Source organism: Amborella trichopoda, chromosome 9, assembly GCF_054954075.1.
Source record: "Amborella trichopoda isolate Santa Cruz 75 chromosome 9, AtrichopodaSantaCruz75HAP2 v2.0, whole genome shotgun sequence".
Classification (NCBI taxonomy): domain Eukaryota; kingdom Viridiplantae; phylum Streptophyta; class Magnoliopsida; order Amborellales; family Amborellaceae; genus Amborella; species Amborella trichopoda.
In genome coordinates this window covers 22369802-22386250 of record NC_142344.1, presented here as the reverse complement: position 1 = coordinate 22386250, position 16449 = coordinate 22369802, and the positions used below count along the sequence as shown (strand labels likewise).

At 39.1% G+C, this 16449-nt stretch overlaps 1 protein-coding gene and 1 long non-coding RNA gene across 7 annotated transcripts in view; one reads left to right on the top strand and one right to left on the bottom strand.

The window, feature by feature from the left end:
* The window catches only part of LOC148780455 (uncharacterized), a 52092-nt gene that overhangs the window by 20157 nt on the left and 15486 nt on the right, over positions 1-16449 (bottom strand). The window lies entirely within an intron of this gene.
* LOC18436461 (MLO-like protein 4) overlaps positions 1-16449 on the top strand; it is a 54159-nt gene that overhangs the window by 23482 nt on the left and 14228 nt on the right. For all 6 annotated transcript variants that reach the window (XR_016040037.1, XR_016040038.1, XM_006846481.4 and 3 more), the window contains one exon: positions 36-96. Coding sequence is in view for 4 of the 6 variants with exons in the window: in XM_006846481.4 (XP_006846544.2) it covers positions 36-96 (61 nt within the window). In the remaining 2 variants the exon portion in view is untranslated. The remainder of the gene's footprint in view (positions 1-35; positions 97-16449) is intronic.

Sequence of the window (16449 nt, the reverse complement as noted above, 5' to 3'; positions counted from 1 at the left end):
GCTTGTAAAATCAAATTTTCTTTTGGATATTGCAGGATTATCATACAGTGCTGGTGCAGCTATGTTACATTGCCCCAGTATGTCATCATTGCACAGGTTTGACCTAAGGCATTTCTCTCTTTTTTGGGTTTATATTTATATGCTAAATGATATGAACTTAAAAAGGAAAATATTGATGCAATTCCTGATTGGTTTTTCATGAGGAAACAAAAGCCAATTACCTAAGTTGAGGTTGGTAAACTGGCATCTTAACTAATACATCAATACCAATCACTAATATATAAAATGAATTAAAGAGACACAATGCGTAGTTTTCACAGAATGGTGCCACAAATAATTACTAGGGATGGTGGACATGATGCTTCATCCTCAAATACAATAAAGAGGCACTGGCTCCACCACATGACTCTCTCTCATTATTTGGAGCATTCAATAAAGTGACAAGTATGAGATTGATTTCCTAGCTACTTTGCCAAGGACCTTCATACGTAAAAAGAAATACTGGGATAAAAAGGAACCTGACCGACTTATGAATATACTCATTGATAGGGTGCACTACCTGCAAACTACAATAGTGTACTTCTTAGATACAGTGCACTACCTGCAAACTACAATAGTATACTTCTTATGGTAGCAGTAATGGCCACTGTATGATATTCGTGTTATTATTTCAAGTTTGCTTCATTTCTACTGGAAACTGATGAACCATAAAAAATGACTGCTAGAGAAAATAAAGACTAAAATAAAAATTTGAACCACTTCTATAATTTGGACTGTAGTATTGTACTCATTGTTTCTAGTGTTCCCCCACAGCATTCCCGTATTGTGGTTTAGGGTACATTCAAACAATTTTTTGTTCACTTTGCATCTGTTTAGTTTGGCCATCCTGATTTTTCTAGGTGTCATTTCCACAAGAGTCGTGATATGGATACTCTTTTATATCCTAACCAGAAACTCTTGTTTATGGTCCTCTTCATTATTTTCTAGGGCCAGTTGGGATATGTAAGCTGCTGCATGGCGCTGCCTTATTTTCGATGGGGAAGAAAAAACTTTATAGCTCCACCATAGTTTGAAAATTTGCCATCCAGCTGCCTAGGCGGCTGGAAAGCCAAAACACTTAGGTGGCACCTAGGTGAGCCACCTAGGCGCCATGTGTCTGGACACCTGCCTGCCTAGGCGGCACCCCATGACAGGGAGGACGAGGGTGGATATTGCCCTCTGCCGTGGGCTTTTTCGAGATTTTTCCTCCTTGAAGAGGGCTAAAGAGGGTTTGTGGGGTCATTCTAGGCCCCCAGAACCCCTCTTGTGCGTACTAGAGGGAGAAAATCTCTAAAAAAACTTGGGATTTGAGATTTTTCATGAGATCAAAAAATTTCAATTCTTTCGATTTCTTGTGAAAACAAAAGGAATACTTTGAGATAGTTTTTGGAGGTTGGAGTGGTCGCATAAGAGGGCTTTTAGCAACCAAAGATTTACCAGTTTGGGCCCAAATCAATTTCAGTTTGAAAAGGTTAATGCATTACAATATTTTAATTAGGGTTTTGTATTTTTTGGTAAAATGTATTATGATTTAAATAATTTGATATTCTTCAACAGTCAGAAACAAAATCCTAAACAAAGATCTGTCAACAAAGGAAAGCGGCCACTCATAAACAATAAGGGAAACGAATGGTCTAAAGCGAATAACCAATTTGCTCAAAGCCGAAATTCAAAAAAAATTTCCTACAAATAAGCTTTAGAATTGCAAAAAGACCTTCACCAAAATTACCCTATAGAAACTAAACAAGTTTCTAGCTTTTTCAGAAAACCTGATATTCCAAACAATATTTATGAAGAACTAGACCAGGTATGGAAAAACCTATCTTAGGAAACAAAACCCAATTTGGAAAACACATGAGTTCCCTCTCATACCTGATAAACAATCAGAGTCGAAATTTTGAAAAATTGAAAGAGAAAATATTTTTATCTACTAAACAAATGGACTGGAATGAAGACTTCTCTTTTGACAAAATAAATTCTTTTTTTGAGATTTCACAACTTCTCGATCATCAAACAGGTGATTCGGTTTTTGAAAAGATCAAAGGAATCTGTCTCTATGAAAAGGCCAAACAGGTCTTGCCTAGTGACATATTTTCAAAAACATCCCAAATGGTAGACAGGGGTCAATTTTCGAAAATTCTAGAACTCCTGGAAAGTCAGTTTGAATACCTATATCTTGACCTGCACCAGAACATCAAAGTTGTTTTGTATCTCGACTATAATCAAAACTATGATTATGGTGAGATTGTGGAATGGGGCCTCATGGGAAAAATCATATTTGAGCACATTCAGTCACTATCCCTCAAGTTCCTTTCCAATTTAATCAAAAGCATGGTCTACAGAGTTTCCAAATCATGGATTCACATTGACCACCTGACTTTTGACATAACCAGTACCACTGGATGGTTTGCCAGAGAAATTTTTTTCCAGCCATACCAGATCTGAGAATTGAGAAAAACAAAGCAAATGGATTTTTATATCTCTGAAGAAAACTTTGTTACTGTAGAGGAGATAAAAAATCTAGATGTTGCTGAATATGCCGTCAAAACTATAATAGCATTCGCTAAAAAATTGTTTGCTGTTAAAGAATCAAGAACGACAAAATTAACAAACGGCAGAAGACTGTTTGTAACAGACCTTTCGATAGCTCACACAGCTAAGGAAGAGTTAGATATATATTTAGAAAAATATCTAAATCTCGATCTTACAACAGTACTAATGGATCTCCCCTCTAATCTAGCTAATCAAGCTGAAGAGAGACTCGAAATTTTTAGAGATACATTGCTGAATAAATGGGAAAACCAGTCCTTTGCCAGCAGTGACATTTTGGATAGTATTGGAAAAGCCAATATTGTAATTATGATGAAACGTTAAAATAATATTTTTTGGGACGGCCCGATTGCAAAATTATCTAGCACACGTGTCCCAATGATTCTAGGATGACGCAAAACATGATGTCATCAATGACGCAGGCTACAATGTAGGAGCCGACGTCAGCATCTGACACCTTACCGGCCACAATTAATGCTGCTAGGATGACTCATTTGTCACTTTAATGAAGCTTAGGATACTTCACCGGTTGACTCATCAGTTGCATTCATGATGACCTGACACCTCAACCACTACAATTAATGCAACCTGGACACCTCATTTACTTTTCCTGCACACCTCAACTAACTTTTACTGGCCACGTCATTACTTTTGTATCTACCACATTAATGGTGCAACCAGCCCATTTATTGTAGAATTCAAATAGAGTTTGTAAACATTTGAAGTCCGTCCTCTATAAATAGGGATTCAGTTTAGTTGTTTGAAGCATCGAAAATCAGAGTTTCACTCTGAGTTTGAGCTTTAGGGTATTAGTCTTAGTTTTTTGCTTTCTCATACAAGTTGTTTGCTCAGTTCTTCTGCTTCTTCCTTCTCTTCTGCATGCCTTGTTTACACAACTTCTCCATCTTTCTCATCTTCATATTTCTTTTACAATACTGTAATTCGCTTATCACCTGTGTCTATTGCAACTCTGGTGTAACTGGTATCAGAGCTTGTTTTGATGTTAGATTATATGCTCAGAGCTTGTAGTTGCTGTTCAAATATATGAAGTGAAGTTTGTCATTTCTTCTTGTAAGATTTAAATATCTGTTTCTTTTATTTATCCTTATGATATTAATGTTCAGTTTTATTTTGATCTAAATTATTTCTTCAGCAAGGCATTTTATTCCTTTCGGTTTTTCTAAAACCCATACGCCGGTGTGTGGTTTCTCGAACTGTGAGGCCGTTTAGCCAGGAGTGCGTTTAGGCCGTTTTGTTCAAAAAATTTTTATTACATGAGGTCTTAGGTGCCAAGAAAAACAACATGGCAGAAATAGACTTCTTAGCTAAAAACGAAGAAAAAAGATGTTTCAAAACTTAGTAGGAGTGTAAATGGACTTTTTCATTTCTGTAACCACCGGCTTAAAAATATTTCAAAAATTCCACAAAAAATTTCAGAACGGATTTTTAAAGTAGAAAATAAAGTAGATAGCTTTAGAAATAATAAATAGTATAGACTGAAACCCTGAGTCAAAAAATTTGCTAAAACGTTTTGAACAATCTTTGAATGAAAATAATGTTTGCAAAGAGGCTTATGAACCACGCAAGTCACTCTATTTTGGGACTGAAATCTTGACCCTAGAAGAAGAGTATAATGATTTCAAAGCCAGAAAAGAAATTCTTGAATACTAGAAATCCCAGTATATCAAAGAAGTTGATTTTGAAGACAGATTAAAGCTTCAAAAAAGCATGCAAGAATTGTTTTCTGACAATGAAAATCTCATGATAAAAAACAATTACCATCTCATTTTAAACATAGATGAAGATGAGTCTTTTTCGGTTTTCAAATTCAAAATCGAATCTGATACAGAATCCGATTTTGAAAACAATGTTGAAAAACCAGCTTCAGATTCAAAAGGAAAACGAAAGGTTGAAGAGCCAGATCACTACCCAGAAACCTAAAGGTACTAAGCCCAAGAATGGGAAGATTACCGGCGAAGTTTTCAAAAAGAAAAGGAAGCTTCTAACAAAGAAGACTTTTGCCAGACTACTGAGGAAAAGCCTCAAACGTCTGCAACATCTGAAAAACCAATTCCCATTGTAAACAAGAGACGAGAAGATCTAAACAAATATCAAGTTTCTGTAACTGGAACTTATTTGGATATTAAAAATGTTCCCTTCTCTGAATACAACCAAGTTATCAGCGAAGGGGCACAATCCATGACTATTGCTATAACAAACAATCTTTCATGGATCACTGAAAGATTTTTTAACTATCTTGCAGGCACACTGCAAGGTGATGTTTTACAGTTTCTTCGAAAGTGGGAAGATTCACTGACAGGAAAAATTAAGAACGCTGAACTTTTTGATAAAAAAAAAGAAGACCTTTTGAAAGAAGGTTCATAAGCCTCTTTGAAAATAGTATTTTCATTCAAAAATTGTTCAAACTTTTTTAGCAAATTTTTTGACTCAGGGTTTAAGTCTATACTATTTATTATTCCTAAGCTTTCTACTTTATTTTCTACTTTAGAAATCTTTTCTGAAATTTTTTGTTGATTTTTTGAAATATTTTTAAACCAGTGGTTACAGAAATCAAAAAGTCCATTTACACTCCTACTAAGTTTTGAAATATATTTTTCTTCGTTTTTATCTAAATGATATAAATGCTCAAAATTGTTTTGATCTAATTTATTTTCTTTAGCTAAGAAGTCTATTATGCCATGTTGTTTTTCTTGGCACCTAAGACCTCTTGTAATAAAAGTTTTTTGAACAAAACAACCTAAACGCACTCTTGGCTAAACGGCCTCACAGTTCGAGAAACCACACACAGGCGTATGGGTTTTAGAAAAATTGAAAGGAATAAAGTGCCTTGCTGAAGAAATAATTTAAATCAAAATAAAATTGATATCATAAGGATAAATAAAAGAAACAGATATATAAATCTTACCAGAAGAAATAGCAAACTTCACTTCATATATTTGAACAGCAACTACAAGCTCTGAGCATAAGGTCTAACATCAAAACAAGCTCTGATACCAGTTACACCAGAGTTGCAACAGACACAAGTGATAAGCAGATTACAGTGTTGTACAAGAAATATGAAGATGAGAAGGATGGAGAATTTGTGTAGATAAGGCACACAGAAGAGAAGGAAGAAGCAGAAGAACCGAGCAAACAATTTATATGGGAAAGCAGAAAACTAAGACTAAAACCCAAAAGGTCGAACTCAGAGTGAAGCTCTGATTTTCGATGTGCTTCAAACAACTAAACTGAGCCCCCATTTATAGAGGGCAGACTTCAAATGTTTACGAACTCTATTTGAATTCTACAATAAATGGGTTGGTTGCACCATTAATGTGGAAGATATAAAAGTACTAACGTGCCCAACAAATATTAGTTGAGATGTGCAAGAAAAGTAGATGAGGTGTCCAGGTTGCCTTAATTGCAGTGGTTGAATTGTCAGGTCTTCATTAATACGACTGATGAGTCAACTGGTGAGGTGTCTTGGGCTTCATTAAAGTGATTGATGAGTCATCTTGGCATCATTAATTGTGGCCGGTGAGGTGTCAAATGATGACGTCAGTGCCTACGTCATTGATGACATCATGTTTTGCGTCATCCTTGCATCATCGAAACATGTGTACTGGATAATTTTACAATCGGGTTGTCCCATAAAATATTATTTTAACGTTCCATCATATTGACAATATTGGCTTGTCCGAACTGTTACTGCTGGCAAAGGACTGATTTTCTCATTTATTCAGCAATGTATCTTTCAAAATCTCGAGTCTCTCTTCAAATTGATTAGCTAGATCAGAGGGGAGATCCATTAGTACTGTTGTAAGATAGAGATTTAGATATTTTTCTAAATCTATATCTAATTCTTCCTTGGCTGTGTGAGCTATCGAAAGGTCTGTTACAAACAGTTTTCTGTCGTTTGTAAATTTTGTTGTTCTTGATTCGTTAACAGCATACAAAATTTGAATTAGGGTTTGATATTTGTTTTTGTCTAATGAATGATGTTTTGATATTCTGCTATTTTTGTTTTTGTTTCTTTTTTTTGCATGTTTTTCCCCTTTTTTTTTCTTATTTTGATATTTTTACAATGAACACCCATGCCCCCCTCGGCCTACACCCCCCACCCCCACCAAATGGCATGACAAGCCACTCATGCAAACCACTATTGGTCTTAAAGGATGTCTTCCACTCATCCGCAGAAGAGCCAGCCAATATGTGTAACTTATCATCAAGTCTCGAAATTGGAAATCGGTATTTAATGGTAATCTTGTTTATGGCTTGACTATCAACACACATGTGCCATGACTCATCTTTCTTAGGTGTGAGCAGTGCTGGAACAGCACATGGGCTCATACTGGGTCGAATCAGTCCCTTAGATAGCAATTCGTTAACTTGTCGCTGTAACTCCGCATGCTCCTTAGGACTCATTCGATATGTAGGTAAATTTGACAAACTAGATCCTTGAATAAGATCAATACAATGATGTATACTCCTTATTGGCAGTAATCCAGCTGGTAATTTTTTCAGCATAAGATCAACGAATTCATCCATTAGAGGCTTAAGGGTTTCGGTTACCATTGTCCTAACTCTTTTTTAACTATCATGAAAACTTTGCCCACTTCTTCACTACCTTCAACAAATTGTTGATAGCAGAGCAAAACCACACCCTCTTCCTTGATGGATTTAGGTGAAACTTCTTCTCACAACTACAATAAAACAATCTTTTGCACATCTTTCCAAAAAGTATTAGTGTTACGCTCGCCGTTATGGAATGTCTTGTGATCATATTGCCATGGGCAACCAAGCAATATATGGCAGGCATCCATTGGTGTAATATCACACCACACCTCATCTTTATAAAAATTTCCTATAGAAAATTTAACAAGGCAAAAGGAATTTATGGGTACCTCAACTCCTCTTTTGAACCAATCAATCTTGTAGGGTTGTGGGTGCGTTACCTCCTTTAGCCGCAACTTATCTACGGCCTCCTTTGTCATCATGTTCTCGCAACTCCTGTTATCAATGATTAGGTTGCACACTCGCCCATCACAAGTACACCTGGTGCAAAATATGTTTGATCTCAGCCAATTATCATCTTGTGGGCTTTAGGAAGAGAGAGAACCCTTCGGACCAGCAGCATCTCTCCTTGGTCCGTAGGTACCTCCTCACCTTATTCATCTTGATTCTTGACCGACTTCATTGTCATAAACCGGCTCTCTTATATCAGCAACTGCCTCCTCTTTTATCTTACCACTTTCCTCGAACTCGGCAAGATTAACATCCAGTTGGGCACTCTACCACCCTATGACTCACTTCATTACATTGGAAACACTGCACACCAGATTGCTCATTTGTTTGGGCTCGCAATCAAGTGTTTTATAATGGCATAGCATTGGATCGATCACCCATCTTCCTTTCTTTACTTGGGCCTGCAACTCCTTGAGTTGGAGGCATCACCCTCGTGGATTGCGATGTGCTTACACCTGGCCTCCAACTGGTGCTCCCTTCTTCCCTCTCCTGGGCTCGCAATGCAGCCTGATATGGTATTTCTACTTGGGGCATGTGTTGCAAGGAAAGTTCATTTTGGATTTGATGCTGCAAACCCCGATATATACCTTGCCACCCGTTGGTCCTCTATCTCATCCAACCCCATGCGCAAGGACAAGCGATGGAAATCTTATGTGTAATCACAGATTGACTTCGATCCTTATGCAATTGATGGAACTGTTTATTCGTGGTTTGTGCAAAGTTTGGAGGAAGAAATTGATCATGCAACTTTGCCCTCATTTTTTCCCTAGTTCGAATGTTGTCTTATCCCTTTCGCAATCTTGCTTCCTGAACTTGATCCCACTATACAATGTTTGGGGGTATTTTGTCGCAAAAAAATATATCACTAAGCTCAAGAAGTGGCGTTGTCTTGCCAAATAAATTCCCATGATCACTAACAAAATACCCAAAGAACTACTGGAAGTGGCTATATGATTAAATAAAGCTCCCGGCCAAAAATGAGAAGGATCTGAGTCCTATCGTGCCTAAAACAGCAATCGGACGGTCCAGGAGGAGGCTCCGTCAAAATATGGTCAATCTGGCCCAAAATGATAATCTAACCATTCAATCTTTAATCCAAGGCACTCTAAGGCTACCCTCCAAAAATCAGGCCAATCCAAGGCCGGATGACCAAGATATTGTCCGGCAAAGCTCAATCGTCCATTTCACAGCATTGATTTATGACCAATTTACAAAGCTTCCTCAAGATATCAAAAAATAAATGGCCCATGAACTTAATGGGAAGAAGGTATCATTATAAAAAGTCTATGAACCAAATTTGAGCCCAATTCAACATCAGATGAAGCAGAAATGGCCTCGCGAACTTCTTGAACCGTAGGTAGGGTCCACCGAAATCGGTCCAATTTTACAAGAGGAACCCAATACATAAGGGGCCAATGAGCTTCAAATTTTTTTGAGATGAAAATCATGATGAGAAAAACCCTTGATAAAAATTGCAGCCAAATTGGATATCCAGAAGTGCCTTTTTTTAGCCCCACCTTTAATGCACCACAGGGGGTCCATGCAGAAAAGAGCAATGGACCATACTGTACCTGTGGTTCATCATCTTCATTGGAATTACAGCAAGCAACGAAATTGTTTGGAAAAATTCATGGACCATATCTCCCAATTTCTATAACCAAACGAGCTCAAATTTTAGTATGTTGTTCGTTTCAACATGAGCTTTTCATCCATATATAGAATGCTAGATTCCTCCGCTCGATTCAAGGTCAAATCGAGTAAAAAATAGTGAGGGTCTGCATCAAGTGATGTGTATCAGTCCCCATGACCTCCATTCTGTCGGAGCAATATCTCACAATCCTTATAGCGTATCGAGCCAAACTTTTGCAGAAAGCTTCCTAACTCATAGATGAACACATCCATATACGGAAATACATGATCAAAGTCCAATAAAGAAGTCGTATCCTGGTGAGAAGTTGCCAAAATTTATGAGACTGCAGTTTCTAAAACTGGAAAGAAATAAAAGAACCATATCTCTCCAATTGGGCATCATCTTGAGCCAAACATTTCACCAAACATAAGTCTCAGCATCCTCCATAAGAGCCTACTGGTTGATCTCCAAATAACAATCGAATTCAAGCACCAGGACAAGTTATAGAAATGGGTATGAAATTTTTACTTGAAAAGGAAAACCAAAATTCAAATTTAGCAAAACTTGACGAATTGAGGACGATTTTGGCACAAATTTGTTGCAAATTGTTCGTGGTTTGATTCGTAATTTTTTGGAAGAAATTTGGGTCTAAATGGCTACAAAAGGGTCCGACTTGATGGGTTTTGGTTGTGGATGAAGGAAGCCTCCTCAAGGGCTAATCATAAAAAATTTCAAAGTTTAGATGTCCTTTTTGGTAATTTTCATCCCCAGCTCGAAATAATTTTTAATAATCCACCCCCCTGTGGGCTATAATTTGGATTTTCCACCTACCAAAATTTGGTTTTCCACGTATGTTTTCCACCAATGTTTTCCCATGCCTTGTGATCAGCTCAGCCATGGAGCGGGACATTCGGCATCAGTTTGGGGAAGATAATATTTATCTGAAGGAAAATTGAATCTTTTCGACGTGTTTTGTACTTCATTGAAGTTTTCCCTCTTGCTCACATCTGCGAGTGTCTAGGTGTCTTAGTGACTTTCTCTCGGATTAACTGTCAAAAGGAAAAAAAAACAAAGAGAAGAGAAGAATGAGAAAATAAAGGCATATCGAGGGTCTCATAGCTTGTTCCTAGCTGACAGACATAAAAGCATAAAAGATAGAGAAGGGAAGAAAAGGTTGAGGTGAACCAAGGGTCTTACGACCTATTCCCGCCACCAGATATAAGAATAGAGAGAAAATGAAAACCTTGGGTGTCTGATAACTTGCTCCCACCTGTCTAAGAAATTTTGTGGCACATTGAGTTTCTTCACGACTTGCTCTTAGTCACTAGGCATTTTGACCATGTTGGGTGTCTTGGTGACTTACTTCTGGACACAGTCGAGGAATTTTGATGTCGGGTCTTTGTGACTTGCCTCTGGGCATTTGCGAAATTTTGCGGCGCAGTGAGTGTTTTCACGATTTGCTCCTAGTCACTCAAAATTTTGACCATGTTGGGTGTGACAATCTCTTGGACACGGTCGAGGAATTTTGATGCCAAGTGTCTTTGTGACTTAGAAATTTTATTTCGCACTGAGTGTCTTCAAGATTTGCTTCTAGTCACTAGAAATTTTGAGTGTCTTCATGATTTGCTTCTAGTCACTAGAAATTTTGACCACGTTGGGTGTCTTGGTGACACTTTACTGGACTCGTCAAGGAATTTTGATGCTGAGTATCTTTGTGAATTGCTTCCGGGCATCTGAGAAATTTTGTTGCGCATTGAATGTCTTCACGACTTGCTTCTAGTCACTAGAAATTTTGACCATGTTGGGTGTATTGGTGATAATCTACTGGACACGGTCGAGGAATTTTGATGTTGACTGTCTTTGTGACTTGCTCCTAGGCATCTGAGAAATTTTGTTGCGTACCGAGTGTCTTCATGACTTGCTCTTAGTCACCAGACATTTTGGCCATGTTGAGTGTCTTGGTGACTTACTCATGGACACGGTCGAGGAATTTTGATGCCGAGGGACTTTGTGACTCTCTCCCGAGATCTGAGAAATTTATTGCACACTGAGTGTCTTCACAACTTGCTCCCAGTCACTTGACATTTTGACCATGCTGAGGGTCTTGGTGACTTACTCATGCATATGGTCGAGGAATTTTGATGCTAGGTATTTTTGTGACTTGCTCCTGGGCATATGAGAAATTTTGTGGCGTACTGAGTGTCTTCACGTCTTGCTTTTAGTCACCAGAAATTTTGACTGTGTTGGGTGTCTTGGTGACTTACTCTCAGACTTGGTCGAGAAATTTTGATTCTGAGTGTCTCTGTAACTTGCATCTGGGCATCTGAGAAATTTTGCGATATACAAAGTGCATTCATGACTTGCTCTCAACAATCAAAATTTTTTCGAAGTGTACTGAGTGTCTCTGTGACTTGCTCCCAGCCACTGGATAATTTCCCAACCTTTCTAAATATTTTTTCGGAGTCCATTTTTGTTTTTTGTGGGACTCATGCTGCGAGCAACAAATTTCTATCATGCTCAGAATAATCATTCGAATGTCTCAAATTATTTTTTGTAGCCTCTGATAATTGTTTTTTTGGACCCATGTCACCACCAACAAATTTTGTCGTGCTCAAAATAGTTTTTTTTTTTAGCCTCAAAAACTTTTTTGGAAGCTGCCACCGATGATTTTTGGCATGTTCAACATAATTTTTTCGAGCCTCTAAAATTTATTCGGACTTACCGGCAAATTTTATCATGCTTCAGACAATTTTTTGAGCTTCTGAAATACTTTTTGAGGCACTCAAAATTTTCGGTGCTAGCCACGTCTACTGCCAGAGCTCGAATGAGGTAGGCGCACGGATGTTAGGCCCACAGTTAAGAGGGCTTATTGAACATAGTGCCTATGGTGAGAGGTTTTTCTTTTTTTAAAGAGAGGTCTACAGTGAGTTTGGGGGAGTGTTTTGAGAAAGAGAGATCAATGATGAGTTGAGTGAGGGTTTTTAGAGAGTGAGATCAACGGTGAGTTAAGTGAGGGTTTTTAGAGACATATCAATGTTAAGTGAGCGTTTTCAAAGAGAGATCTACAGTGAGCTTGGGGTGAGAGTTCTAAGCCAGAGAGATTTAGGATGAGTAGGGTGAGGGTTTTTAGAAAGAAAAAAGAGAAGACAATCGTAGTGAGCTGGGAGAGGGTTTTTAGAGAAAGAGAGAATGGTAAGGGGGATTTAGAGAGAGAGAAGGCGAGAAAGGGAGAAAACAGATTCATCTCCTACTGAAGAGAAAAAAGGAAGGGGTCGTTGAAGCATTGGCTTTTCTAGCACAAGAGTGAATGCTGAGAGAGAATTATTTCATTTGTTGCTACCAGCTCTTCTAGGAAGAAAGAACTTCTGTTCCTCCACTCAATCTCCTTGAACCAATTTTGTTAAGGGAAACGGCTCTCTTACCAGAGCCTACAATTTGTTGATGTTGAGGAGGAATTAAAGCAAGGGAAGAAAAATCTAATGGCCTTCCAGCAGATCTAGGACAAACAAAGCAAGCCCTAAGTCTACCTTGTATCTTGTTGTGCTTGATGGCTTTTGTCTGCCTTCCCAAATGTTGAAATCATCTTGTTGTTTCACGTTGTTGCTTTAGTTGCTGTCAAAGGAAACTAGCTTCCTTTGTTTTGTTAGGGAAGAGATTCAAAACATACGACTGTAGGGGGCAGAGAGGTGGGTGTGTAGAGAGACAGGGTGAGAGAGAGGCGGGCTTGTAGAGAGAGATGGAGTTGGGTTCGTGAAAACTGAGAGTGAGACGAAGTTGGGTTCGTGAAAATTGAGAGTGTGAGAGAAAGGTGGGCTTATAGCAGTGTTTCAAAAAGCAGACCGCCCAGTGCCTAGGTGGCCCCCAAGCAGATCTGGGGGCTTGGGCGCATTGCTTAGGCCTAGGCGCCCAAAAAAAGCGGAGGTTCCTGGGTGCCTAGGAAACCGCCTAGGCGGCCGCCCACGTAACCCCCCAAAGGCAGAAAAAACTTTCGGTGGGAGTTATTTTTTTCCTTTTTTTTTTATACTAAGGGACTAGAAATAGGGGTTTTAAGTTCATTTGAAACCTAAAACTCATTAGAGCCCATTTTAGAGAGAGAGCCCCCAAAATAGTAGGTTTTGGTGATTTCTTTAGGATCAAAGGGTTTCTCAAATAGACTCAAAGTTATGAGAAATTGATCAAAACATCACCCATTGATATTAGATTTAATTTTTGATGTTTTATTAATCTATTGGGGTTTTTTAGAAGATTTTGATTCCTTAAAAGCATTTACAAGGTAGTAGTTTTGATATTGAGCAATCAAAGTAAGTTATTTTTTTTTTATTGCTTATATAAGTTGTATTATTTTGAGATGTCTTCTTCGGGCTCTAATAGGAGTGGTGCTCCCGATTAAAAATAAGGCTACAACCCAGACCCTAATGAGAAAAATTGCATAAGATACAAGTTTTGTGAGAAGGATACAAAAGGGGGCATAAACCGGTTCAAGAAACATCTTACCGGTGTCGGGGGGATGTTGCCTCGTGTAAAAAGACTCCTGATGTTGTTAAAGAGGAAATAACCAATTTGTTTAGTATGGTAAAAATGAAAAAATCTGAGAGATTTGCCTCCATAGCAGATATTAGATCTGGGGTTTGAGTCAATTATGATGATGATGATAGTGATAAGGATGGGATTGGGGAGGGATGTCAAGAGGTAGAACAATCCATTATTAGGGGGATGGGAAAGAGAGTTGTAATTACTTCTGCTTTTGGGAGTAATAAGCCTCGGGTTACAGGCCCTATGGATAGTTTTCTGCCTCGGCCTGACCCCGAGGTTGTAAGAGAGAAAACAAAGAAGCAAAAAAATATAATGAAGAAGGAAGAGAGTGATAGAGCTGCTTATTATGTTGCTACATGGTTTATTGAGGCGAACATTCCTTTCATTACCGTTCTCCTAAGCAGCTTCTATGTCGCAGTAGGCAATTGACCAATTTGGGCTTGGGATAAAACCTCAACCCCATATGAGCTTTCAGAGCCTCTTTTGAAAAAAGCGGTGAGTATCACGAAGGAAGTTGTAGAAGTTAAGAAGGATGCATGGGTTCAGTATGGGATTTCTATTATTAATGATGCTTGGAGTGATAGGAAGAGAAGAAATCAGATGAATTTGTGTGTGACTGTTTTTTTGAGGTCTATTGAGGCGTTTGATCATATTCATGATGCCCATTACATATTCCAAGTTATAGAGAAGAGAATTAAGGTGGTTAGGGAGCATCTTGTTGTATAGGTTGTCAAAGACAATACTACTCCTAATGTTGCTGCAACACATTGTTGCGCATAGCTTATCTTATAATCATGTAACTTTGATCTGGTAATTTGGTTGGTAAATTTTAAGTTTTAATTGGACATAAATCGACTTATGGTTGTGCTTATGGAGTGTGTGCTAATGTGCAGTATACTTTGAATTCTGATGTGCCTTAAATACCTAAGTCTTATATTTTATATAATATATAATTGTAGAATCCTTTTTGGATTCAACTGGGCTGCCCAGGTTTTGGGCACCCGCCTAGGCGCTGGGTCCAGGCCGCCTAGGACCGTCGTAACGCTTTTTGAAACTATGGTTTGTAGAGAGAGAGCAGCTGCCTATATTCACAGGTCTTAATTCTTAAGAGAGAGAGGCCATTGCCTTTCAAGGTTAGTGGTCTTTAAAAAGGAGGGAGTAGCCTTTTCAAAAAGATAAATTGTTTGCTTTCTCGCACAAAAGAAAAATAGGTTGTTGATTTTGTTCCGACTAGTTTTTAAGTTTTAAGAGAGGTAAAGTCGCAGTTTTCATCTCCATTGGCCAGAGGAAGTGAAAGAGAGAGATGATGATTTTGGTTCATGTTCTAGAGAGATAGAGTATGGTTGTAAGTTTTGGTGGTCCTTTAGGTTTAGAGAGAGTAGTTTTTGGTTTTGTGGCTCAGAGAAAGAATAGTTTTTGGGTTTTGTGGTCTAGAGAAAGAGTAGTTTAGGGTTTTGTGGTCTATAGATAGAGTAGTTTTGGGTTTTGTGGTCCAAAGAGAGGGAGAGTAGGCTTATAGGTTTCAATGGTCCAAGGAGAGAGAGGGAGTACGTTTTAGGTTTTGGGGACTCACATTTTATTGCTTAAAAGGGGTTCTATGTTCCTTATATCTAGGCAACAAAAGGAAGTTGTTCTTTTTTATTTATTTATTTAAGGCCCCACCTTCAAAAACATGAGAGAAAAAGAGAGATGCATCCTTGACTGTGGGTGGGGCGTGGTGATTTCTTTGAGCGGGGGTTTCCTCTTTTTTTCTTTTTCTTTTTTTTCTATTTCCTTGAGTGTGGGGGGGGGGGCGGGGCGGGGCGGGGGGGTTGAAGGCTTTTGCCTTGGGCATGGGTAATTCTTGGGCAGTGGTGGGCTTTGGGGTGATCTTGGGCATCCCACCTTGTCGACCCCTCTTTAATTGATGTGCAGATTTTTATCAATCTTTTTGCAGCTTCAAAGCTCTAGAGTGGCATGGGGTTGGTCCTAGCCGTTGTTTCGGTTGGGCTTTGGGCCCTTCAAACCTCGGTTGTGGATCCACCTCAGGGGCTTTTGACACTGAGTCAGGCCCTTTTACACGCACTCTTCAAAAGGACTTTGTATAGGGGTGATGCTAGAAAAATTTTGTCAACCCCTTTCTTCAAATTCGTGTCGCTTTTTGGACTTAAACTGAAAAAAAAGAGTGTCCGAGGTATCCGACCTAGTCTTGAGAGGGGGTCTCCTATGTTTGTATAGACTTGAGAGGGAGTACCCAGGTTCATATGGGCTTGAGAGGGGGTGCTCCGGGTCCATTTGGGCTTAAGAGGTGTGTCCTGTGGTCCATATGGGCTTGAAAGGGGTGCCCCGAGTTCATATGGACTTGAGAGGAGGTTTCATATGGGCTTGAGGGGGGTGCGTATGGGCTTGCGAGGGGGTGCTTCAGGTCCATTTGGGTTTGAGAGGGGGTGGCCTGGGTCCATATGGACTTGAGAGGAGGTGCCTCGGGTTCATATGGGCTTGAGAGGGGGTGCGCTGGGTCCATATGGGCTTGAGAGGGGGGGAGCATCGGGTCTATATGGGCTTGAGAGGGGTGGCATGGGGTTCATATGGGCAAGGGTGCCCTGGGTCCATATGTGCTTAAGAGGGGGTGCACTGGATCCATATGGGCTTGAGAGGGGGTGTCCTGAGGTCATATGGGCTTGAGAGGGAGT